Source organism: Antechinus flavipes, chromosome 5, assembly GCF_016432865.1.
Source record: "Antechinus flavipes isolate AdamAnt ecotype Samford, QLD, Australia chromosome 5, AdamAnt_v2, whole genome shotgun sequence".
Lineage (NCBI taxonomy): Eukaryota > Metazoa > Chordata > Mammalia > Dasyuromorphia > Dasyuridae > Antechinus > Antechinus flavipes.
The window spans coordinates 174,578,609-174,604,618 of NC_067402.1; the positions used below are offsets into that span (position 1 = coordinate 174,578,609).

At 33.0% G+C, this 26,010-nt stretch overlaps 1 protein-coding gene across 1 annotated transcript in view; it reads right to left on the bottom strand.

Annotated features, from left to right (window-relative positions):
* IRAG2 (inositol 1,4,5-triphosphate receptor associated 2) overlaps positions 1-26,010 on the bottom strand; it is a 119,069-nt gene that overhangs the window by 80,663 nt on the left and 12,396 nt on the right. The window contains exons 4-9 of the mRNA XM_051962424.1: positions 9,078-9,196; positions 7,553-7,603; positions 5,840-5,917; positions 3,041-3,097; positions 1,425-1,484; positions 1,261-1,324 (exon numbers count right to left, since the gene is read on the bottom strand). Of these exons, the coding sequence (XP_051818384.1) occupies positions 1,261-1,324; positions 1,425-1,484; positions 3,041-3,097; positions 5,840-5,917; positions 7,553-7,603; positions 9,078-9,196 (429 nt within the window). The remainder of the gene's footprint in view (positions 1-1,260; positions 1,325-1,424; positions 1,485-3,040; positions 3,098-5,839; positions 5,918-7,552; positions 7,604-9,077; positions 9,197-26,010) is intronic.

Genomic DNA, 26,010 nt, shown 5'->3' on the forward strand with positions numbered 1-26,010 from the left:
CAGTTTGCAGAGGAACCTTATCACTTATGTGTTATTATTGATTCCATCTTGTAGGTGAGAAAAGTGGGGCAGATATTAAATGACTTTCCTTGTCACACAACTGGTAGGTATCTGAGGCAGGAGCTGAACTGACTCCAAGTCCTTTAGAAGCCCTTTAAAGGCAGTGAAAACTAAATGTCAAAATTCCAATAGATTTGCAATGGAAAATGTGATTCACATCCAGAAGAACTATGGAGGCTGAATGTGAATCAAAGCATAGTATTTTCAAATTTTGTTTATTTGTTTTTTCTTTCTCATGTTTTTTTTTTTTTCCTTTTTGATCTGATTTTTCTTACACAACATGACAAACATGGAAATATATTTAAAAGAATTGCACATTTTAACCTATATTTACTTACTGCTTTGGGAAGGGGGAAAGTAAGGGAAGGAGAGAGAAAATTTGGAACATAAAGTCTTACAAAAATGAATGTTGAGAACGATTTTTACATGTATTTGGAAAATAAAATGTTGAAATTTTAAAAAAGAAAACCATATGCCAAGTAAAGCATTTCCTTCCTTCCCTCCCTCCCTTCCTCTTTCCCTTTCTCCCTTCCTCCCTTCCTCTCTTCCTCTCTCTCTGGAATATGGCCTTTGACTATTCTTATCAACAAATTATGGAAATACATTAAAAGTTATCTTAACTTTTAATGAGGAGCTTTGTGAGAAAGAGCCTGGAGCTCTCTGCTAACTGTCTCATAAGTGTTTGTGAGATATTTGCAAAGTACATGATAATAATGCTCTGAGTTTTCATAATTTTGGATTTTAAAACATTTCTTAATATAGCAATTAAATATTTCTACCAAAATTTTAATAAAGTCTAAAAATAAAACTTAACTGCAATTGGAAGACTCAATTGATTTACCATTTTTATTTATAGAATAAGCATTATTGACCAATTTTTAAAAGCGGGATGGCATTCTACATTCAGTAAACAAGAGACATACAACATTAAACTTCCACATAGGTGTGATCGATTTTGAAAAGTTTCAACTAAGAAGTGCATACCTCTATAGGCTGAGCAAGTATAAGATCAGAGTACAGTGATTTCCCTCCTTCAGAACTGCACCTGTAAAATTGTCCATTGACATGCTGGTTGAATCCATTTCTTAAAAGCAAACAAAACAAAACAAACAAACAAACAAACAAACACATGACAGATTGATGCTTTGGCTTATTACTGATACTTTCCAGGTCAAAAGAATGAGGTTGTATTATACTTACAACGGAGCTCCTCTTTTAATTTTTGCAGCTCATGCACCAGCTGATTTTTCTCCTCTTGTAGATTCTACAATCACAGACATAATAAATGTGAGTTGAATTTCTTTGTCAGTACTTACTTAAATAAGCACATTTAAGCTCTCCAGTGATAAAAACAACTGTGCTACCTCATTGGCTGTGCTGTATTCCACAAGGATTGGTTTAAGGTTTTCTATGAGTAAATCTTTCTGTAAGGTTGAATAGAAAGTTAATAGCAAAAGGTCTAATGGACTGACATGAATCAATTAGCAATTAAATCCTACAGGTGAACTGAATTTGCCTATTCGCCCTGAGACTCACTGCCAGCCTTATGGTTTAAAAACAACACTTTAGTTACTATGAACCCAATGAGCTCAAAGTTTTGTATTAAAATTCTAGAAGTGCTGTGAGCATAAAACAGATTTAAATAGTGTAGAAGAGGTAGCATGACTTTTAAGTTGCAGCAGGTGCCAGTTTACATTGGTGAAGGTAGTTTCATCACTGGAAATTCTTTATACCCATTGTAATCACAGATCTAATCAAGAAAAAAAAGATAGCAACAATAAGACATCCTTTTTCTCTATCTCTGTTCTCTGGCTCAATCTAGTGATATGGACATTTTTTTTTTTTTAAATCAGGGTGAAAAGTAGTTCTCTTGCAAAAGACAAACCCAGAAGTTCAGATCCCAAACTATAATCATAACTGAATTCAAAATGAAATTAAGTTATATACACACCCAAGAAATTATTTATGATGTACCTAATACTAGCAATATCAATTCACACCTCCGTTAAAAATAATTCCATTCAAAGTGGTAAATAAAAGTCAAGAGTAACATAGAAAGAGATACACAGAAATAATCACTAGTATCTTAATGCCATAAAACAGAGATTGAAGATAAATGTAGCTATAATATTTTGATCCTCCTTTAGTAACAAAAAGCAAAAATAGTTCAGCTTCAAATCTCCAGGATGTATGACCATTAAAACTTCCTTTCTCTCAAGGAAATATAAGTAGGAATATCAAATACTGCTCTATCCCACTGACTTTCCTCTATCAGTCAGTCAACAAGCATTCATTGCGTGCTTTTTATATGCCTAGGACTGAGTTTAGAAAGGATAAAAACAGTCCCTGCCCAAGAGGAGTTCATTGTCGGCAGAGTTCATTATTCAGAATACTTCTTACTTTGGTTGTGCAACTTCCTCTGCTTCTAAGGCCACCTTAGGTCATCTCTCATCATAATCTTGTATAGGGAGATGATCAGAGATCACCCAAACTGAATTAAAGTATAATGCTAAGCAGAGTCAGGTTCACCCAGTGGATAATGGATATTATTGCCTCAGATACTTATTAAATATGTGACTCTGGGCAAACCATAACCTTTCTGTACTTTACTTGCCTTATCTATAAAATGAAGGGGATGGGCTTGAGGCTTCTAAGGTCTCTTATCTAATTGTGATTATGATTTAATGACAAAGTCTTGCAACATTTCTTCCCCTCCAGTATTGCAATAGGACACATAGTACATTTGTGTTCATAAAAATGGAAAAAAGGTACTCCAACTTTTCCAAATATAGAGATATATTTAAATTCATCCCAGGAGGATAAGTGAGGAAGATTTTTTCATAAATGATATGGAGAAATCTTATAACAGACACATTAGAACTTAATTAACCATGAACTATTTTAATAAGTAATAAAAATTATGACTATTTTTCTCCAAATCTAGACCATCATAACTTTTATTAAAAAAAAAAAAAACAACCTTGTGCAGACTTGCATCTTTATTAAGCAAAGCATTCTCACACATGTACAGTTTCATCTGAAAGGAAACAAATGTAAGGGAAGCCATTTCTCCTTCCTCAATTTCTTATTTATCTCTGGTCCCTGCTATGAACTTCCCTCATTTTAAATTATATTATATGCATATGATATAAAAATGTTTCCCTTATTAATTTGAATTCTAATACACTGACAATTGAAGTCCACTATGATAGTCCTGTGGTGAATAACAATGCTAAAAAATAATAAACTTTTATTAAATGTCTATTATAGACTGAGTTCTATACTGGGAATATGAACATAAATATGAAACTTCTTGAAGAAGTTTATATTCAGATTGAGTAAAAAGCTATTTCCAGCAAAAGCTGGAAAAAAATAGCATTATGATTAACTCGAGCATCTCCTACCATCTTATTCCTTGACTCACTTATCAAGGATAGGAGTAATATTCTCCCATGCATAACATGGCTCTCATTCAGTGTGCTATCTTGGATTTTCCCGAGTACATCAAGATATTTTAGCAAGACCATATCTCCCATTACAGTTTTTAATAGTTCAACTATTAAAACCATTTCTTATTTCTCTCTATAGTCTTCTGAGATAATGCCATGGCTAAGTGATAGGTCTTTCTCAAATGATCTTCCAACTTCCAACAATGAATGTCATGCTTATCATGGATACATTTATCTTCACATCTTCAGAGACCCCAAAGGAAAGTGTTTAAGCAAGTCATTATAGCTTTAAGAGGTCTGAACCTAAGGCCCAGTCCCAGGCAAAAAACAACATATTTTCAGCCTCCCTGACTTTCCATCACTTCAATAATCAGTTTCTATTGCCTCTTAAAGGGTAGCTTTAAGGGCTGTTTAGTCTTGTTCATAGCAACAATGTGGGTGTAAGATGGGGTTCTGTGCAAACCCTATGGTCATTTTTATTACTTCCCCTAATACATGGAGACTTACTGGGGAGGAGTGCAGAGTGAATATTCTTAAGTATTAAAATTCTCTACTGTTAATTATTATTTTTTAAAGTTTACCTTGTTTGGAAGTCAATCTTATTCTGTTAAGAGGTACTTTTGCACAACAGACACATATGCCCTTTTGGGGATAAGGTTTTGGAGGAATATAAAATAGTTTGGAAATGCTACCTTGCTGATCTTGTGACTAATATCTTTTCTCTATTAGTACTCCTTGAGGAGTACTGCCACATTTATTTTGTTTTCAGCTAATTTGATGCTTTTATGCAGAAACGCTTTTAGTCAGGCTTGCTGAAAAACCTCAGCCAATTGAAACAGATATCCCATCTGACATTATTTTACTTTATCTTCTATGGCTTTCAAAGACTTTATAGTCTAAAGCTTTTACATAATTATGATGTGGACATTCCTTAGTCCACAGAGGCCCATCTGCAACTTATGTAGTTGTAGATAAATGTGTCTTAGATATCATTAAAAAAATAACAAGAATGTAATTATCATTTAGGATACATTGCCCAACCCAGAAAAACATCTCATATCATTAGAGAGAATGTGACAGGTCTTAAAAGTATTTGAATAGCTCTTACGTGAATCAGGTGCTAGGAAGTAGAACCAGGAGAAATGGGCTGAAGAAGCTAAAAGAAAATGTAGGCTTTATATGTAGAAAAAATTACTTAATACTTAGAAAGCAACCCCAAAAACTCTTAGGTAGAAGTGATATCACCTCATAGAAATCTACTTGCAAAGACTGGATGACTGCTTATTGCATATATTGTAGATAGGATTATTATTCAGGAATGGATTAGGCTAGATGACCTCTGAGGTCTTATCTAATTCTGAGACTATGAATTTTTTTCAGTGTTATCTCATTACCTTGCAAAAGGAAGAAAATTTTTTGTGGTAGCTAGAAAGCTCACATTTTCTTGGGGAAAATGAGTGTTACATATATATGTATGTACATATATATTTCAAATTTATAACCAATCAACAAGTGTAAGACAAGAGCTGCCGCTTCCCTTTCAAGGTTGGAGTCAGCTGTAAAGATCATTGTAAAGATATTGAATGCTATTTAAACTCAACACAAACATACTTAAATAATAATATAACAATATAAATGATCCTTCTATATTTGCATAAAATGAATATAGGTCTTCAGTCCATACATAGGGAAAAGGCAAATAGTAATTTAAAAACTGGCATCCTAATGTGTTCCATTAGTTGGGGCAGTCATTGCTATTGTTAAGTACATACTCATAACTATTATCAAGTGATAATATTACCATTTGAAATATTACTATTTGAAATGGTAATTTTACCATTTGAAATATTACCATTTGAAAATTTTCAGGGAGTCTGGATCCCTTTTAGGAAATAAAAAATTTCTGAATTGCACATATGTTTCAGATAGATTCTAATATAGTATAAGGAAAGTAATTTCAGTTTAAATAAATGATTTTAAATAATTTAAGATAATTCAAATTAATTAATCAATTATTCCTTTCTGTTTACTGTAAACTACATATCTAGACACATATCATATACACAGACTTCTATTAATGACATCAGTGGCAGGTTTTCTAGTTCCTTCACCATTCCTTCTTTATAGGAGTATGAGTTATATAATCCTTAATATGAAGCAGTTTACAATGATAAAGGCATTCTTTCTAATAATAATAATAACTTCTATCCCAGTTTTCAAATAATTGGTAGGTAAATTTCAACTATTAAAATCAAAGACAAGAGTTTCAATGTCAGCAGGTATATCATTATCAGAATAAAATGTTTTACCAGTATTTGGGATGTGCTTACTTGGTGTTCAATCTCACTTTTAGTCAATTCTTCAATCTTCCTTTCCAATCTATCGATATCCATGACATTCCTTGTATTCTAATTAAAAAAAATACACAAAAACATGTCTACAAAATTGACTTGGAACGAAAACACTAATCTTTGAAAGTTATAAAAATACTGAAGCTTCAATGATTTAAATTACTTCTAGATTAAATTTTTGTGATTTTATTGACATAACTCTTGGGTTAGGATATTTCCTCTACCAATGCAGGTTGGGAATTCCTCTGCAATTTAGTTTCAGTTTCCTAGAATATTGAAAGATTAAGAGGTCTTTCCAGGGTCACACAGCCAATATGTGTCAGGAGGCAGAATTTGAACACAGGTTTTCTTGGATTTAAGACCATCTCTAGTGGCAATACTTTACTTCATAAAACTTTGATGGTCTTTAATTTCATATATCTGGGTATTTCACCGATGAAAATCACAAGCTCTCCATGCCTTCTTAACTCTATACAATTTTTTGTCCATGTTTTTAATATATAACATACTTTTCATTTTCACTCTTGTACTGGTAAATGATTTCCTTTGGAAGTCACCAAAGCCTAATATTTTAGAGAAGATGATTATCAATTAAATAAAGGAAACAAGTTTGGATGTTATTCTATACTGTAAATCAATCTCTTAACTCCACACCCCTCCCCCCCTCCCCAATCAGGTACAGCTGAAAATATTTCCCATTATAAAGTTATAATTACAGGGCTATGAAGTGATTTAGAAATTGTTCCTCCATTTCCCCTTCTTATACTTCGCTCCCTTCTGTTCTCCCCAAATAACTTTAGATTTAATATAATGCAGTGATCCTATTTTTTCACTTAATGGATATCACTTGAGGATTTGGGTTGTTAAGAAAAACAATGAAATTTCAGTTCTAATAACACAATATTGTGGGTTCTTCTCCCTTTCCAGATATTTACCCATTCTACTGGTGCAATCTTAAGTCAAATATCTGGCTCATCTTTTGCATATCTCATCAAAATATTTAGCAGAGAAAGGTAGCCCTCAAGTCCATAGGCTATACACAGACAAAAAGAGAATTATTTAATCACAATTGAGCTTCAAGGGTTATTGACAGGGAATTTGATTTCTCCAAAAAAGTCATAGCAAATCTAAATATTTTCTTGTTTTTTTTTTTTTACTTTTTGAAAATACTTCTTCATATTCTTCTTTTATAATTCCAAAAATATCTCATATATTAGAAACTCATTAGTTAACATTTACTTATGTACTCATTTATTCACAGCCAACAATTACTAAGCATTAGTTAGTACAAGGTACTCTGCTTAGTGCTGTGAGGGATGAAAAGAAGAATGAAATTATCTCTGTCCTCTCATATTTTATAGCATAATTAAAAGTCCCTCTGGATAACAGGGCTTGCTTTCAACACTAGTTGAATTTCCTTCGTCTTCTAACCAGACATCTAGACAAATTTCCATCATCTTCAACTTTTTCCTCTTAAATTCCATTTCCTTAGAGGTGGCAGAGACCTGATACTTTCTCTCAGTTCACATGTAAAAATTCTATCCTTTCCAGTTACCACCCCACAAATGGACAGAACCAGTAGCCATATAGAAAAAAAAAATAACACATCCACCATTAGTAATTTTGCTATGTTCACTCATTATGTGATTTTTCTACATTTGTCTGTACCAGTGTTTCACATATTTAACATACCTCCTCCTGAAGATACTGGATTTTAAGAATCAAGTCCTGATTTTCTTTTTCCTGGTTCATTTAGGGGGAAATGAAAATCCTTAAGTGATTTAAGAAATCACACATACTTTTTTGGCAAAAATTCATAAAAATATACCTATTTTGAATCTAAATGAATTTTTAAAGATATCAACACACCACATGGTAATTAGTGTAAAACTTCACTAAAGGCAATGTAACTCCTAGGTTTCTAGAAGTCCACCCATCCTTACGGGCTTTATCTATATCTAAGATAATGAGAAACAACAAACAAAACTTCTAGCATTCTTTAGTTGCATCCTCTGACCTCATTTCTTCCCCTAATAACTTTACCAGAAGTAATTGTGATCCAGACTATGAAAAAAGCACCCTGGAAACAGATATGAATGTACTACCTATTTCAAGTTCCATATTTCTTAGATTCAACTATATGAGAATCTAAGCATCAGAAGTTTATATTACAAATCCCAACTTGCAAATTGTCAGAGAATTGAAGTTAATGAGCCAGAGTTGTTCAATGAGAGACTGTACAACTTGTCAAGTCAATCTTTCCTATAGTAAAGTTTTTACAGAATCATATGGTTTTAGAGCTAGAATAAAATTTCCTTATTTTATAGATGAGGAAACTGAGTCCTTGCGATACTGCCTAAAGTGTCAGAACAGGGACTCAAATATAAATCTTCTGATTTCCTGGTAAATGCTTTCTCCATTATGCTATATTGGCTTAAAGATAAATGGATTTTAACTATCTTCTCATCCTGCAAACAAATTTATTTTTACAAGCCTGAAAAGCTTTCACTTCTATATTTAACAGTATTAACATGACAATATATTTGATAATCAGTCAATTACTATTTAGTAAGTACTCCACTGTTTGATAGGCACTGTGGGAGGGACTGGAAAAATGACAAAAAATGAAACAAAAATGAAAGCAGTAACCACTCATTTGAAATGGAACAGTTAAAATGGAACACCTATATTGAATCTAGGCAATAATTTGAGTTCTTATTAAAAATGTTTTTTTCCCCAAAGAGCATGATTTAAAGACTAGTCTAGCTAACTTTTCTTATGCCCTAGAACTTTAATCCTTCAATCCTTCACTAATTTGCATTCTTATTGTAGTAAAAAACAAATTAGTGATACCCAAAAAAAGCTTAGAAGTACTGGAACACCTCACCCTTTTAATTATGTCCTGTGAAGAAATGAAAATTTGACAGGCAAATCAATAGCAGAATCATATTTGAATGGTTTTTAGGTACCAAATATTTATTCAAGTATCTTTGGATCATAAGCCCATACTAGACAGTTTGTGAATGTTCTAAACTTTCATAGATAAAAGTTTGATGTAAGTGCTTTGTAGGAAATACAGATCTAACTTAGGAAAATTAGTTACATGTTTGTTTTTTTCCCCTATTAGATTAGGTTGACTAGTTGTCTCTCTTGTAAATGTTATCATGAAAGTGACAATTCATATTTTTGATGTTTAAAAGGTAACTGGGTCACTTACTGACTGTTTATATTGAGTTGCTATCTTAGTTTTCTCCTCTTCTGAGACATTCAAGTTAATTTTCAGTTCCTCCAATTCTTCTTTTAAAAAAATGTGTTCTCGCAGTAGACTGTTGGACACTGGAAAAAATTGGCAAGCAAAACCTCAAATATAACTTTCACAACTATTAATAAAAACACAGAACTATTTTTGGATAAGCACTAAAAACTACTAAGACCTTATGCCAGATGTTGAACAAAGTTATTAATGTGCCCATTAGTTTAGGGAGGTTTAATTCACAACTTGTAGGAAAGGGTACTAAGGAAACAGTTTTTTCAAGGTAACTTCTTTCTTTGACCTTAAGATCACCAGAAAAATTATACTCCTGGGATTAAGATTCATTGGAGGAAAACTTTTCAAATCCACTATGGATTGCTGGTACTTTTATCCCAAAGGAAGCCTTGAAATTTTATCTTTGTACCTCTGACTCTCCCAAATAGGATGATGCTAGAAGACTCCCACTACGGGTCTTTATATTCCTACCTCATTCAACTAAATTTGTCTAAAAAAAAGTACTTTGAGCTTATGTTTTATTCTGTTTATGCCCCTTAGCAAAATTGCCAGTTTAGACGGATGGGAAACAGCAGGGTCTTTTAAAGTTAATATACCAAACTTTGTTTTTTAAAAATTTTTTATGAATAAACTTTTGTTTTTACTGGATCTTCATTTCTCAATTTCTTTCTCCTTTTTACTAAGTGAGCTGTGCCTTACAACACAGGACATAGGAAGACAAAAAGAGCAGTTTCTAAAAAATAACCATAACCATATATTTTGAAATATATAACATCCCTTGTCCACAGTCCCCCATCACTAGGAAGAAGGGAAAGAAGTTTCTTTTTTCTTCTCTTCTCCAAGACCAGGGTTAGTCATCATAATTATGCAGCATATGCTATTTTTAAATGTTATTTTTTTCCATTTACATTGTTGTAATTGTACCTATTGTTTTTCTGGTTCTACTTGTTTCACAATCACCAGTTCATATCTTCCTATGCTTTTCTGAGTTTTCCATATTCATTATTTCTTAAGGAACAATAATACTTATTATATTAATTGTTAACTTTATCTAGACTAGCCAATGGGTGGGTACCAGCTTTCTTTCTAGTTCATGGAATTTGGCTTGATCATCCTCACAGGAAGGTCCACAGGAATGAAAAGTCTGTTGCCTGGGTGACCACATGCTTTTGACAACTTATACAGCTTGTCCATCATGTCTATCTGGGACAGACATAAAAGACATAAAAGGAGTTAGGTCTAGAGTTGAAAAAAGAAGAGGAGAGCAGACTGGATTTCCTTTGGGAAACTGCTAAACTCTTTTAGTGACCTTTTTTTTAGCATAAAAGCAAAGGCTCACCACTTAAACACCAATATCCTACTAGTATTACTGTAAGGCAGCACAACATGCAAATACAAGTGCCAAAAAAATTAAAAATCAGTTTCATGCAGAGAGCAATGAAGAGATATATGGTTATATAAGCAAGCCATAACAAATAAGCAATGAAGCTCTTCAAAAAACAACAGTAAAAGACATAAATAATGAATTGTATAATAGAAAATATGGAATGGTTACATGGTCAAGATAAGAGATGACATATTGATTGTCTTAATGTTCTATTTGTAACATTGTGAAACCAAGAGAAAGGGAGGAAGGAATCTAGCTCTTTAGGTACTTTAAACAAGGATGAGAGTTGTGCAAAACAGACAGGCCTGAATAGATTATAATTTGCATCACTGGAAGGAATTTCAAAATTAATGATATCATACATCTTTGAGAGATCTTTCCTTCTTTCTCTGTGTTCCTGTGTGCTGGTAGCATGTCATAATCAAATAAATTTTTGATAGAGAATATTATCAGACAAAGCCTATTCATAAATGGAAGTTGTGCACCTTTCAATTTCATACAATCTTTGAACAGGAAGTCATCTTCCTGCTCATTTAGTCAATACATACTTAAATAAACAATCTCCTCATTAGCATTTCCCAATAAATAATGATCCATATTTCCTTGAAAATTTCTCAGAGTAATCTACTATCTCTCAACATAGCTCACTTTACTTCCCATAGATCTATTAGAAAGTTCTCCCTTATAATAAACCTAAATGTACCTTTCTGAACTTTCCACTCATTGTTTCTACTTTTTCACATCTGAGGCCAAATTAAATGTAAAAAAAGTATATAATTCTTTGTTCACAGAATAATCCATCAAATACTTATGTCTATTGTTGTGTAATCCTGTGATTCTGCAAGGCCAGTCACTGACCCTCTCTGTTATTTCTTACACAAGACTCACTATAAATTTTCACTGGCTTTCCCTCATGCCTGAAATCCTCTCCCTCCTCATCTCTACTTCCTGGCTTCCTTGGTTATAAGTCCCAACTAAAATTCTTCTGCCACAAGTATTCCCTCTGTTCATTATTTCAAAATTTTCCTGTATATCTTATCTGTACATAGTTGTTTTCATATTTTTTCCTTCATTAAACTATGAGATCTTTGAGAATAGGGACTGTCTTTTTGTCCTTCCTTGTTTCTCCAATAGTTAACCCAGAAGATAGTGCTAATAAATTCTTGTTGAGTTGGACCACATAATACTACTAATTGGGTGCAATATTTAATCAATACCAAGAATAACTCACATCTCCCTTATCTTGTCTAGAAATATAGCAAGAGACTTGCATAAACTGACACTGAACAAAGTGAGTAGAACCAAGAGAACATTGTGCACAGCAACAAGATGATGTGATGATCAACTGTGATGAATGTGGCTCTTTTCAACAATGAGGTGATTCAGATCAATTTCAATAGACATGTGATGGAGAGAGCCATTTGCATACAGAGAGAGAACTGAATATGAATCACAACATAGCATTTTCACCATTTTGTTGTCTGCTTTTTTCCTTTTCTCATTTTTTTCCCTTTTTGATCTGATTTTTCTTATGCAGCATGATAAATGTGCAATTATGATTAGAAGAATTGCATATGTTTAACCTACATTGGATTATGTGTTATCTGGGGGAAGTGGTGGAAGAAAGGAAGGAGAAAGATGTGGAATAGAAGGATGAATGTTGAAAAACGTCTTTTCATGTATTTTGAAAATAAAACGCTATACTCAAAAAATAAAGAATGAAAAAATTTATCAAATGCTTCACTACAACTTAGGTGAAAACTTAGCATATTCTCCTGAATTGTAAACTTATTAACTCTATCAAAAAAGGAAATTAGGTTAATTTGGTATGACATTTTCAAATGAAATCATATTGAATATTTGTGATTACTCTTTCTTTTCTATGAATTCACTAATCATCATTGAATTTTCATAGAATCTAAGTCAAACTCATTAGTCTATAATTTACCGATCAACCTCTGCTCCCACTATTTGAAAATTGGGACATTTATTTCCATTCTTGAAGCACATCTCCCATGATCCTTCATGTGTTATTGCTATCTGCTAGTTTTTAGTTTTCTGGGTTGTGTTGTGTCTGAGTCTAGCACCTTGAATTTATTAAAGATACTTAGGTACTGTCTCAGTCTCCTTATTTATCTTTGGTTTTAATTTCATATAAGTCACTTAGTTCTCTTTTTTTCTAGTCTAAAACCATTCTCCTTGGCAAAGATAAAAGAAGCAAAATTAATTTTGAGTCATTCTGTCTTCTCATCATTATCAGTTATCATGTTCTATTTACCCTCAAGCAAGACTCTTACTCACATGTTTGATCCTTTTCTTTTCTATAATATAACTTTAAAAATTCCTATTCTGTTTTCTTAGAACTATTCTACAGCCTAGGCTCATTCTGAACTTTATCAACCCTGACATTATTTTTACAGGATCATGCCACATTTTATGTTTATCCTCAGTTACTTGTCATTGCTTCCATATTCAAAAAGAAAAACAAAACAAATTAAAAAAAAACAAACCAAACACTGGTTTCTGAATTACCTAAGTTTCCCTACCTATCTTTTTAAACATTTTCCTCTTTCTTACTGAAATCTAATATCTTTGAGTTTTCAAAACTTCATTCTTGAGAGATTTTTATGACAGATCACTATTATATTCCTTGTAGAATTTTAGGGCATGGTATGTTGCCTATCATTTTTCTGCATGCTTTGAAATTTGCTCTCCCAAAATCTAGGGTGTATATTGGACTTCACTCAGTTTTCTTCTCTTTTTGTATGTTTTATTTTAAGAGTTTGTGGCCACTTCTCCCCTAAGATCCATATTATTTATGATGCAGCATCTAGTTCTTCCTTATCAGCAAGAATCACATCCAGAATAATAGTTCCCTTTCTTAGTTCCTCCACCTTTTGAAAGATAAAATCATTCACAAAAGAGGACAAGAAATTATTAATTGTTCTTCTTTTGGCAGAAAGAGCGCGCCAGATAGCTTAAGTCCCCCACAACTACTGTACGCCTTCATGCTTCCATGTTAGACCCGGGATATTTCCTGAACTTCTTGTCAGTTTCCTACTTTTGTCCAGTTTGTATTCAATACATTTCTACAATATTATTGCTTCTGATTCTCTCTTTATTGATTGTTATCCAAATATTTCCACCATACTTTCACTCTATTTTTACAAGTTTTTTTCTTTTCTTTTCTTAAATTTTTGAGTAATCCTTCCTATTACCCTTGCCCTTCCCTGCCACTCCCATATACATATGTGCTCTCTTCCTCTACATACTCAATATTTATGATTCCCCAAATATGTATTGCACATTATTTGTAACCTGTAGGTTAAGGTTATATGTATATACAATCATATAACATATACATGTATATGCATATGGACACACATATATGTATATATGTGTGTGTGTTGAAAATGATATGCACAAATGTATGCAAGACACATTTTGTCTACCCTTTTACTTTTCAGTAACCCTTATTCCTATTAGGAGTTTCATCTGATCAAGTCTCAATACTGTTTCTCAAGCTACATTTTCTTCCTTGCATTAAGATTATGAATTACATATATTTTGTGTGTATTGTCATCTGAGGACATGAGTTTTATTTTTGTCTCTTACCTTGGATTTTTTTCTACTGTGAATTACTGGGTATCAATGCTATTCTTCCTATATTCTAATATTCTTTATGGTATCCAGCTTTGAAGATACACATAGGCAACTTCCATCTAACTCAATTTTCTTTACCCTTTTATTTATTAAAAACATATGCTTTAAAAATATCCCATCCATCACCATTTCCCACCACTGAACAATTAAAAATATCTCTCCATATATATTTACATTGTCTAGGAAAAAAATTTCCACCTAAATCATGTCTAAAAAAATGTATATTTCTGTATTTTAAGTTCATCACCTCTCTGTTAGAAGTTGAATATATGTTTAATTTTAATTCTTTTAGACTTGTGGTTTATTTTTTCATTGATCAGGGCTCTATGAAGTTTTTAAAATTTATAATAGTTATTATTGTTTAAATTGATTTAGTTCTGCTCACTTCACTTTAGATCAATTCAAGGTCTTTCCATTTACTCCGAAACTGTCCATTTCACCATTTCTCATGGTACAACAGTATTCCATTACATTCATATATCATAATTTATTCAGCTATTCTCCATAATATTTGAGTAAAAATCAATGGAGGGAGAATCAGAAGCAATAATATTGTGTAAATGTGTTAAATACCATCTGGACAGAAAGAGAAAACTGACAAGAAGTTTAGAAAACATCCCCATCTCTTAATTTCCAATTTTGGAGTATCATGAAAGAATGACTATAAATGTTTTGGTACAAATCAACCCTTTTCCTCTTTCTTTGATTTATTTGAAGTATAAACCCAGCTGTGTTATATCTGGGCCAAAGCGTATACATAGTTTGGTAGCTTCTTGGGCATAATCACTTTCCAAAATTGCTTTCCAAAATGGCTGGGCCAATTCACAGCTCCACCAATAGAGCATTAGTGCAACTTATTTTTTCTCTTGTGCCTCCTCCAATATTTATTATTTTTCTCTTTTCTCATCTTTGACAATCTGACAAGTATGAGGCAGAATCTCAAAGCAGCTTTAATTTACATTTATCTACTTAATAGTGTCAGATCATTTTTTCATGATCATTGATAGCTTAGATCTCACTCTTTGAAAAATGCCTTTTCATATTCTTTGACCATTTAGGGAATAGTTCAAAATCTTACAAAGCTTAATTTGCTTCTTGGGAATGAAACCTTTATTAGAGCAATGTGTCACAAATATTTTTCCTAGGTTTTGTTCTCCTAATTTTTGCTACATCAGAATATTTGTGTAAAAATGATCCTATCACTTCCTTATTCATGAATCCTTCCCTATGTATAGATTTTCCTTGCTCCTCTCTGTTGTTTGTGATATGATTTGATAGTATATTTATGACATCTAGGGCATGTGTGCAACTTTTCCCCTATACTATCCTGATCAATAGGTGCCTCATATGGCCCACTATATCTGTGATTTCAAAACCAAAACGACCCTTTTTAGTCACCATTCTGATATATATGTTTTTCTCTTTTGTTAGAATATAAACTTTTGGGGGGGAAAGAAACTGTTTAAACACATTTTTAAAGCATTAGTTCATCCATATATTTATTCTTAATTCTTTCCCTCTCCTCTTCTTTTCATTTTAAAGCCCTTTGTATAAAGATTAGTAAGATTCCAAAAAATAAAATTTCTGCTACTCCTCACTAGGCACACCCTATCTTTGGTCAATCAATAATCCATCATTCTTCAATTTTGAGCCATGGATTAGAAACCCAAGGTCCTTTCTCAGATATCATTTTCTTAGGCAATTTACTGAGAAAATATCCACACACATATTCTAGAAGTGCTTTACAATAATAACAATTATAATAATGATAATCTTATCTTAACCCATGTGTTAAGCACTTTACAAATCTCATTTGAATCACACCAAAAAACCTGTAGAGTGAGTGCTATTATTATTCCCATTTTACAGATGAGGGAAGGGAGGCAAGCAATATAGCTTTTTGTAATTTATAACACTACAAGTAATTTGGCATAATTAGAAATAATATGGATGGGCCAAATTCTTTGACTTGAAGGGCCTTTTCTTTCTTCCCAATTCCTTTCACACCAAACAAGGCCTAGAGTATATTCATAGATTTAAATCTTTTTCAAGAAATTGGCTCACTGATCAGCTGTCATCATCATGAAATCAAGCTTCTTGGATTTTCAGGGATCATTCTTAAAACCTGGATTTTATCCTGTCATTGCCTATAATTTTTTCACAGCTGCCTTCTATCACTCTGGGATATTCTACTACTAATAAAATTTGATTCTTTTATATATCAAGTGAAGTCATTTGAATGAGAAATTGGGCTCTATGAAAAAGACAGTATAAATATAAATAAGTAGTGAATTTAAATTAGATTCTTTATTATAATAAATATTTATTTTTTTCTCTATTATGTGTAAATGAAAAATGTTAACATTCTTTTTCTTAAATTTTGAATTCTGTTTGGTCTCCCTCTCTCCCTCTCCTCTTTTCTTCTTGAGAAAGCAAACATATGAAAACAAAGATTCCAATGAATCTTTGTAATTCTTAACTGAATTTAACTATTGAATTAGCTTAGATTAATTGGGAAAATAGAGCTAGTGAGGATGCCAGAACCAATTTACATTTCTCTACTGTTTTAAAGTTTCCAAAATACCTTTCTCTTTGAACTGCTAGTTCCAGCTCTCTTTTATGTTAAAAGAGAATAATAATTGTAAAATGCTTAGCACAGTATCTGGCATGAACTAAATGCTTTATAAATATTAATTGTTATTATTATTTAACTTTTTATTTTTATCTTTATGTTTTTCCCCATATATATTTAGGCACACACTTGCTTCACTTGTTAGAATACAAACTCCTTGTGAATAGGGATTATTTTATTTCCTACGTCTGTAATTTCAGCACCTAGCACAGTGCCTGCAACATAATAGGCACTTTAGAAAATTTATTGATTGGTTAAATGATTGAATGAACTTTGTGATACATAATAACAGTATTATCATCCTCATTTGATAGATGAGGAAATCAAGTCTCTGTGTAATTATTGATTTGTTCAGAATCACAATGTCAGATTAAGATTTTACACATGTGAAAAAATATATTCATTATAAATTGGTCAGAATATTCCAAGTAGAAATATTTCAACTATCAAAAGTAATCATACTTACAAGTCATCTTTATACATATCTCCACAAAAAACCTCAAAGCTTTCTGATGTAATATTTACTGTATTTGAGGTCATCTTAACTAAAATACATAAAAAATGCAAGGTAAAGACTTTTTTAAAAACTTAGGAAATGGGACATAAAATTCTACATACATATAAATATTGTACCTGACTTCTAGCTATGCCATATTTTATAGACAGAATCTTTTGCAGAGCTCATTTCATTCTTCTCCTTTCCCCTGTAATAAGAACAAAACCAGCAATTTAGAAACATTTTGGTATCTCAAAGCTTGGATCTTCCCTATGTGGTAAATTTTACATTAATATATAGTTGTTCTTTATTGAATTCAGAAGAGTAATGATCTTGAGTCTTACTGGCATTTTCTAAGTCTTTAGCCAAATCTGATTAATTCAATCCACATGGTATTTATTTTTAATTTTTAATTCATAAAATAGAACAAGCATATCCATAACATTATACACAATAAAAGATGATCACTACATACAACTTGCTTTTCTTTTCAATATACAACACATTTTTCATGTAAATTTCTTTTTTTTTCTTTCTGCCCTTCCTCCATTCAACTTGTGATTGTTAAGTACTTAAATATACAAATTATTCCATGTTAGATAAGGAATGAATGAAAAAGAATACAAGGAAGAGTTTCTACTTTCTGGGAATTTGCAGACTAGTTGCAGAGACCAAGCACAATGAGAAATAGCCTATTATAGTAGAACAAATAATACACTGGGAAGTCAAGAAAACTTGAGATAAGTCTCAGCTCTGACATTTAATTTCTAAGTGATCTAAGGTAGATTGCTCCTTTAAGTTCTTTATAGATCTAACAAGGAACCAAGTTGTCTGGGAGAAATAGGAGTCAGTGTATGCTGGATGATTCAAAAACCATTGACACTGACTACCATATTCCTATGGCCCTGAAGATCGGTCACCTCAGAACTTTGTCTCATATATATTTTTATGGTGATTGATTTTGTTAATTTTTATTATTATTAAACCTTTTTATTTTCAAAACATATGCATAGATAATTTTCAACATTCACCCTTGCAAAACCTTGTGTTACAAATTTTTTCCCTCTCTTCCCCTAGATTGCAAGTAATCCAATATGTTTTTAAACATGGACAATTCTTCTATACATATTTCTACAATTATCATACTGCACAAAAAAATCAGAGCAAAGCGAAAAAAAAAAAAAAGAAAGAAAAGAAAATACAAGCAAACAGCAACAAAAAGAGAGAAATGCTATGTTGTAACCCACTCTCAGTTCCTATATTCTTCTCTCTAAGTATAGATGGCTCTCTTTATCACAAGACCATTGGAACTGGGCTGCATCATCTAACTGTTGAAAACAGCTATGTTCATCAGAATTAATCATCATATAATCTTGCTGTTGCTATGTACAATGATCTCCTGGTTCTGCTCACTTCACTTAGCATCAGTTCATATAAATCTCTCCAGGCCTTTTTGAAATCATCCTGCTGATCATTTCTTATAGAACAATCATATTCCATAATAGTTACGTAACATTTCTTGTTCAGCCATTGTTCAACTGAGGGGCATCTATTCAGTTCCCAATTTCTTGCCATTACAAAAAGGGCTGTCACAAACATTTTTGCACATGTGGGTTCCTTTCCCTTCTTTATGATCTCTTTGGGATACAAACCCAGTAGAAACAGTGATGGATCAAAGAACATGCACATTTTGATAGCCCTTTGGACATAATTTCCAAATTTATCTCCAGAATGGTTGAATAAGTTCACAACTTTACCAACAATGTATTAGTGTTCCAGTTTTTTCATATCCTCTCCAACATTTGTCATTATCTTTTCCTGTCATCTTAGCCAATCTGAAAGGTGTGTAGTGGTATCTCAAAATTGTCTTAATTTGCATTTCTCTGAACAATAATGATTTAAAACACCTTTTCATATGACTAACAATGGTTTCAATTTTTTCTTGGAAATCATCTGTTTGTATCCTTTGACCATTTATCATTTGGAAAATGGCTTGAATTCTCAGGAATTTGAGTTAATTCTCTCTATATTTTAGAAATGAGGTCTTTATCTGAATCTTTGAATGTAAAAATTTCCCCCCAGTTTATTGCTTCCCTTCTAATCTTGTTGTTTGTAATTGGTTTGTTTGTACAAAATTTTTTTTCCAATTTTCCCAGCAATTTTTGTCAAATAGTGAGTTCTTATCCCCAAATCAATTGCTCTATTTCTTAGCCAGCACCAAATGGTTTTGATGACCCCTGCTTTATAGTTTTAGGTCTGGTACAGCTAGACTACCTTCATTTGCATTTTTCAATTACTTCCCTTGAAATTCTTGATCTTTTGTTCTTCCAGATGAATTATGTCTCATATTTTGCAGAAAAAACTAAAGTCATTCACTGTTAACTCTTTTCCTTTTTCCTCATCTGTTAGTTAGTTGCTCTCTACTACTTTCCCTCATTTATCCCTGGCCTTACTCCTTACTAAGGCCAACACTTCCACTTGATCAAGGAATCCTATTCCATTCCAATTCCTCCAACAGACTGCTCCTTCTGTCATCCCCATTGTATTGTATTTTTTATTTCTGTATCCACTAACTTATGGCCTACAAATATACCCATGATTTTTTCCTATACTAAAAAATTTTCCCTTGACTTTTCCATCTCTACTATTGTTCTATATATCTTCTGCATTTCATAATTAAACTCAAAAAGGTTTTCTATCATTGATGCCTCTTATTTTTCTCCTCTCACTCTCTTCTTAAATTCCTTACTGTTTGACTTCTAATCTTATTATTCCACTAAAGTTGCTTTCTCCAAAGTTCTTAATTATCTTTTATGTGCCAAATTCAATAGCATAAAACTCTATCCTAGTTCTTCTTGAATTTTCTGTGATCTCTGACACTTTCTAATACTTCTCCTTCTTTAATATTCTCTTCTTTTTAGATTTTAGGGACAGCATTCTTTCCTGGTTTTCCTCGTACCTTTCCGAGCTCTCCTTCTCTGTCTACTTTTCTGGAGATGGGATAGAATTCTGAGGGACCCTTAGAGTTAGAGGGTGTGCTCTTGGTTCTATACTACCTCTTCTCTCCTTTTTCTATACTACTTCATTTGGTAATCTCATCAGTTCCTATTTAATTATTTTTTATATATTATCCCTATCTCTCTGCTAATTGCTAATCTCACATCTCCAATTACTTTTCAGAAATCTCAGACTGGATATCCAGTAGACATCTTAAACTCATTATATTCCAAATGGAACTCATTATTCTCCCAAAACTTTCCCTATATTCTAACTTCCTATTACTGTAGAGAGCCATCCAGTGCCTGAGGTATCATTCTTCATTAATTGATGAAAGGAGATAGCCCAGCATTTTCAATTCAAGAACCTTGAGAATAGTAGTGATCTCTAAGCCAATGGGCCTAGTTTCCAACTTAGCTCTACAGTCAATATTGAGAGAAGAAATCGTCTAAGAGGACTCCAACATCCTCATTACCATTAGCAAAAGCTGTTGTCAAACAATCACCAATGGAAAGGTGAGCCCAGGACGCAGAATATCCCTCTTAGTGGTAAAGAAACTCTCAAAGCCAAAACCTGGGAAGGCAACTCCAGTGGAAAATGGAGAAGCATCTTACTTCCATTATTGTTAATTTGGACATTTCTAATAGTCAAATAGTCAAAAGTCATTTCCTCAAGTCATCCATAAAACAATATTGCTATTACTTTATACAATGTTCTCCTGATTCTGCTCACTTTGCGTTTCATTATTTAATGAAGGTTTTACCAAGGTTTTTCAAGATCACTGACTCATCATGTCCAATAACATAGCAGCATTCTATAACAATCACATATCACAACTTATTTGTTCAACCATTCTCCAATTGTTGGGTATCCCTGCACTTTCTAATTCTTTATCACCACAAGGAGAGTTGCTATAAACATTTTAGAATATATAGATCCCTCTCCCCCTTCCCTAATCATCTCTGGAAATAGACCCAGCAATGGAATTTCTTGCTTAAAGGAAATAGACAGCTTAATAACTCTTTGGGCATAATTCTAGATTGCTCTCCAAAATGTATGGAAATTATTGTTTTATTCCATAAATTTTAAATAGGTAAATTTTAAAAGGCCAAAAAAGAAAAAGAAAATGCACTAGACATTCCCACTAACTATCATTCATCTGATACAAGGCAAGGCAAGAAAATCTACTCGAAACAACATGATTCCCTGAGAGAGAGAGGGAGATGGAATATATTCCAGGTAAGTCTATAAACCATCACTACCTTGACCACCATCTCCCTTAAGATCACGTTATGGTAAACCCAAGGCATTGACCCCAAGAAACTTGATATTAGCAATGCTTCTAACCATTCACAGCCTTAGTTCCTTCCTGGGATGGAACCTGTGCAGAAATGTAGCCTAGCAATTCTTCTGTAGGTGCTATAACGACAGCTACTAAAGACCTAGAAAAAAGGTATTCTTGGTAGTGTCAAATGATTTACATTAGAAACAGATAGGATTTTACCAGTGGAAATTCCATTAAAGAAGCATTACCAGCTGCTTTGCTACTGCACTCTAAAGAACATGAGACCTTTCTGTCTGCCTTTTAGCTGATATTTTCCATATTTGTTGTCTTGCTCAACACAAGTTGCACGAGAATAGAAAATGTTTTACTTTTCTATTTATATCCCCAGTAACTAGCCCAGAGCTTTGCACGTAGTGTTTAACACATACTTCATTCATTCAACATTCTGTTATTCTATGAATAATGTTCTCCTATTCATAGGAGACAGTGTATAAGCAAAGTATCAAAATAAAGCTAAGTGCCAATAAATAGTATGTGTAATATTGATTTGTATTTAGTTAAGGGAGAAACTTAGAAGGTTTATTGGGATCAAGAAACAGAACTTGAACTAAGCTTTGAAGAAGTAGGGTTTTGCAGATAAAAAGGAGAGAAATGGGATTAGTCTGAATTTATTGCTAAAGGATGAGGATCTACTGGAAGCTTTTGAGGAGGAAATTAAAAGTGATGTAGTTCACCTTTTAAGAAGACTTGTCCTCTGATTTTTTGTAGGATAACCAAGAATTAGAGAAAGACTAGAAGCAAAAACATTATTTAAGAAGTGATTAAAGTAGACTATCTTAGAAGTTCTGGGGCTCCAGGCTAAAATAATAGCAATAGAGTAGAAAGTAACAGACTCAATATTTAAGAGATCTTTTTAAAGGAAGAACTAATAGTACTCTGTGACATTTTGAATATATGGCATAATAGAGAAAGGGTCAAAAATGCCTCCAGAATTTCTAGCATAATTGGAAAATAGTGATGCTAGTGGAAAAAAAAAAAACAGGAAAGTTGCTAAGGGGAACAATTTCAGAGGATAAGATAATATGGTTAACAAAGGATGGGGATGTTCAAGGGGAAATGTGATGACCGCATATTTAAAATCAGCCGGAGTTAGGAATTCAGGTTAAAGGAAAAATCTTCAATCTTTATTCTTTTTGAGGTGAAGGGGATTGAGATAGCAATGTGAGCAGCTGTGTCCAGAAACCAGCCAGCAGTCTCTCTTTTCACTTCCTTTTCTACTCCCTTGCCTCCACTCACCAAAATTGTCATTTCCTATACAACACATCAGGACTTGCACAAAGAGTGGGTGGGGGCCATTCTTTCTCCGAGTATATATATTAATAGAGTATGGTCCAATTACTATTTAACCTCACATGCTTGGGACCTCAGTGCATCAACTCGAGCCTCAGCCCATTACAGGGAAATATTCTTTTCTAGGTAGTTTATCATTATAGAAGTACTTAAATAGATTATTTTGGGTGCTCAGACTCTTTTGTATTTATCCTGCATGAAAAAAAAAACGTTCTTAGTTTATATATTTAGAACATTCAGAAGAATCCATAGAGATGCGCTTCTCTTTAAGTTTTGTTGATTGTAGATGAATCTGCAAGCCATTCACATTAGTATTCCTCTCTTATCAGCTTTTCTAATTCTTGTGTTCATTATTGCTTTTCATATTTTGCATCTCTCACTAAATGTCATTTTTTCTTATGTGTTTAGCATTCAAATTATGTCTACTATTTGACTCCTCTTTTAAAAATGATTTACTAGAAAATTAACATTAAATATCATAAAGTAACTTTGCTTATTTGCAAGTTTGTTGTTGCTCACTTGTATTCAACTCTTCATGACCCCTTTTGGGTGTTTTGTTTTGTTTTTGTTTTTGTTTTTTTGACAGAAATGCTAGAGTGGATTTGCCATTTCCTTCTCAGCTCATTTTATAGATGAGAAAACTGAGATAAACAGAGCTAAGTGACTGGTTCAGAGTCACACAGCTAGTATGAGTCTGCGGCGGCATCGGGACTCAAGAAGACAAAGGCTCAGGGCTCTATGCACTATGCTACCCCATTGCTTTTATATGCTAGTACTTACACTCAAATCAATTTATTTCAAGGCATAAAAATACCTCAACTTTTCAGTTATTCCTTCTAAGTCTCCAAAATAATTCTTTGTCTAAACTTTGTCATTAATTTTTCCTCACAGTCCAAGTATGCAAGTGGTACTCCTTTTTTTCCTGCTTCGTATTATTTCACAAAGGTCTTTCCAAAATTTTTATATTCTACACATTTGAAATATATTGATTTGCATTCTTATGTTCTTTTACATGACTGCACTGAAATTTAACTACACATTTACTTATTGATGAACAGTAAGGTTGTTTCCAGTTTTTTTTTTTTTAAATTACAAACAGTGGTTTTAAAAAGATTTTTGAACACATAGCTTTTTTATTTGTTTTTGTTAAGACTTCAAGGGTCTTCCTCTTGCCAATAATGGAATTACCGAGTCTATGGTAATTTTTTTGGTCTTTTACTATATACTATTATAGTTATTTAAAAAAAAACTACTAATTTGCAATTCCATCAGACATGTAGGAGTGTAGCTATTTATCTACAATTCCATCATTACTAAATGTCCTACTTTTTAATCACTCTTACCAAGTTTATGGTTATGAGATAATACTTCAAAGTTGATTTTCCAGGTGACTATTGAGAATGTTTTTTTTCTCTTTTGAAGTCTGTTCATGTGCTTTGACAATTTATGAGTTGATGAATAGGAATTGTTTAAAAATTTTAAAAACAGTTCCCTATATATTTCAGATGCACTTTGGAGGGGGGGGTGGTCATAAGTGTTTAAGAATTTCCTCCAATGTGTTGTATTTATGTGTTGGTTATACTGTTTTCTTAATATAGAAATTTTATATTTAAATATAATCAAATCTCCTCAATTCTAATTGTTTAAAAGAATAATAATATGATGACCTGGGAGAAAATTGACAAGGCTGAAGGGTCTAATATTACAGTGAAAAAAGATAGGGTTTTGTAAGAAAAAGCAAAAGGAGAGGTGGAAAGACAATAAAATATGGTCAGGTGAGGGAATTTCGGAATTCTTGAACATGGAGGTGGTGTTTTTGTGATTGATGGCAAGATCAAAGGAATGATGGGCTTTTTTGTTTTAAGATATTCTATAAAGCATATTTTCAATCTCCATCAACAGGGAAATAGCTAACAATGATAATAATGAAGGAAGCAGTATCAAATGCAATAACAGGTACCCTATGATCCAGACACCACATGGCATTAATTCTTTTACCGCATTTGCTTTTCCACATCTCACCTTTTTCCTATTCCCATTGATGACCTCTTCCTCTCCTCTCTCAACTTATGCCCAATACCTAGAAGCATTATCTAGAATTATATGATTAGTTAATAGATACCATTTATATAGAGCTTCAAGATGTGCAAAGTGCATTATAAATATCATTTCATTTTGTCTTCACAACAACTCAAAATGATAAGGTCTTATTATTGTTCCTATTTACAGATAAGGAAATTAAATTTAAATGAATTGCCCAGGATCACATAGCTTGTAAGTATCTGACACTGGATTTCATGTCATCTTGATTTTATTTTTAGTATTCTATTCTTTGCATCATATAGCTCCTTATAGTTAGAAGTTGTGGAGCCCTGATTTAGCTGGAGTAGAAGCCCCTGATAATCTGTTAAAAAGTATTATAAATTCATTTAACTCCTTTGATTCAGTTATTTTATATATAAAATAGTGATATTTGCCTAGACACTCTATTAAAAGATAGTTCCAAAGCCAAGAAACACTGTATAGTATTTTATTAGCTTCTCATAAAATAAGGATAAATGTTAGCTATATCAGCTGTCACTGAAATTAAAGCAGAAACTCATGGACTTCCGGTTAAGATGGCGGAGAGGAGGCTCACAGCTGCATAAGCTCCACGCTTTCTCTCACTATCCACTTCATTACAAGCCTCTGAATCAATGCTTGACTGAAAAAAACCCACAAATAGTTACCAAGAGAAGCCATCCTTGAGATCCGCCAAGAAAGGTCTGTCTTTACTGGAGAGCTGGGGCGGTTTTAGATCGGGCGCAGGCGGCGGGCAGCGGCAGTGAGAGCACGGGAGCAGAGCTGAGAGGGGGTGGGGAGTGATCGCAGCCGTCTCTGCGGGGAGAGCTTCGCTACAGGTTTGGATATTTTGCTCCGGCAGCAAGTCAAAAGCCCAGCAGAGAAGCTAAAAACACCGGGCTGAAGAATACAACCCCAAACAGCTGGAGTCTCTCAGGACCTGGCCGCCCCCCCTTCCCCCCCCCCCACAGTGACTCAGCACGCTCTGGGATCTCAGAGCGCAGGCGCAGC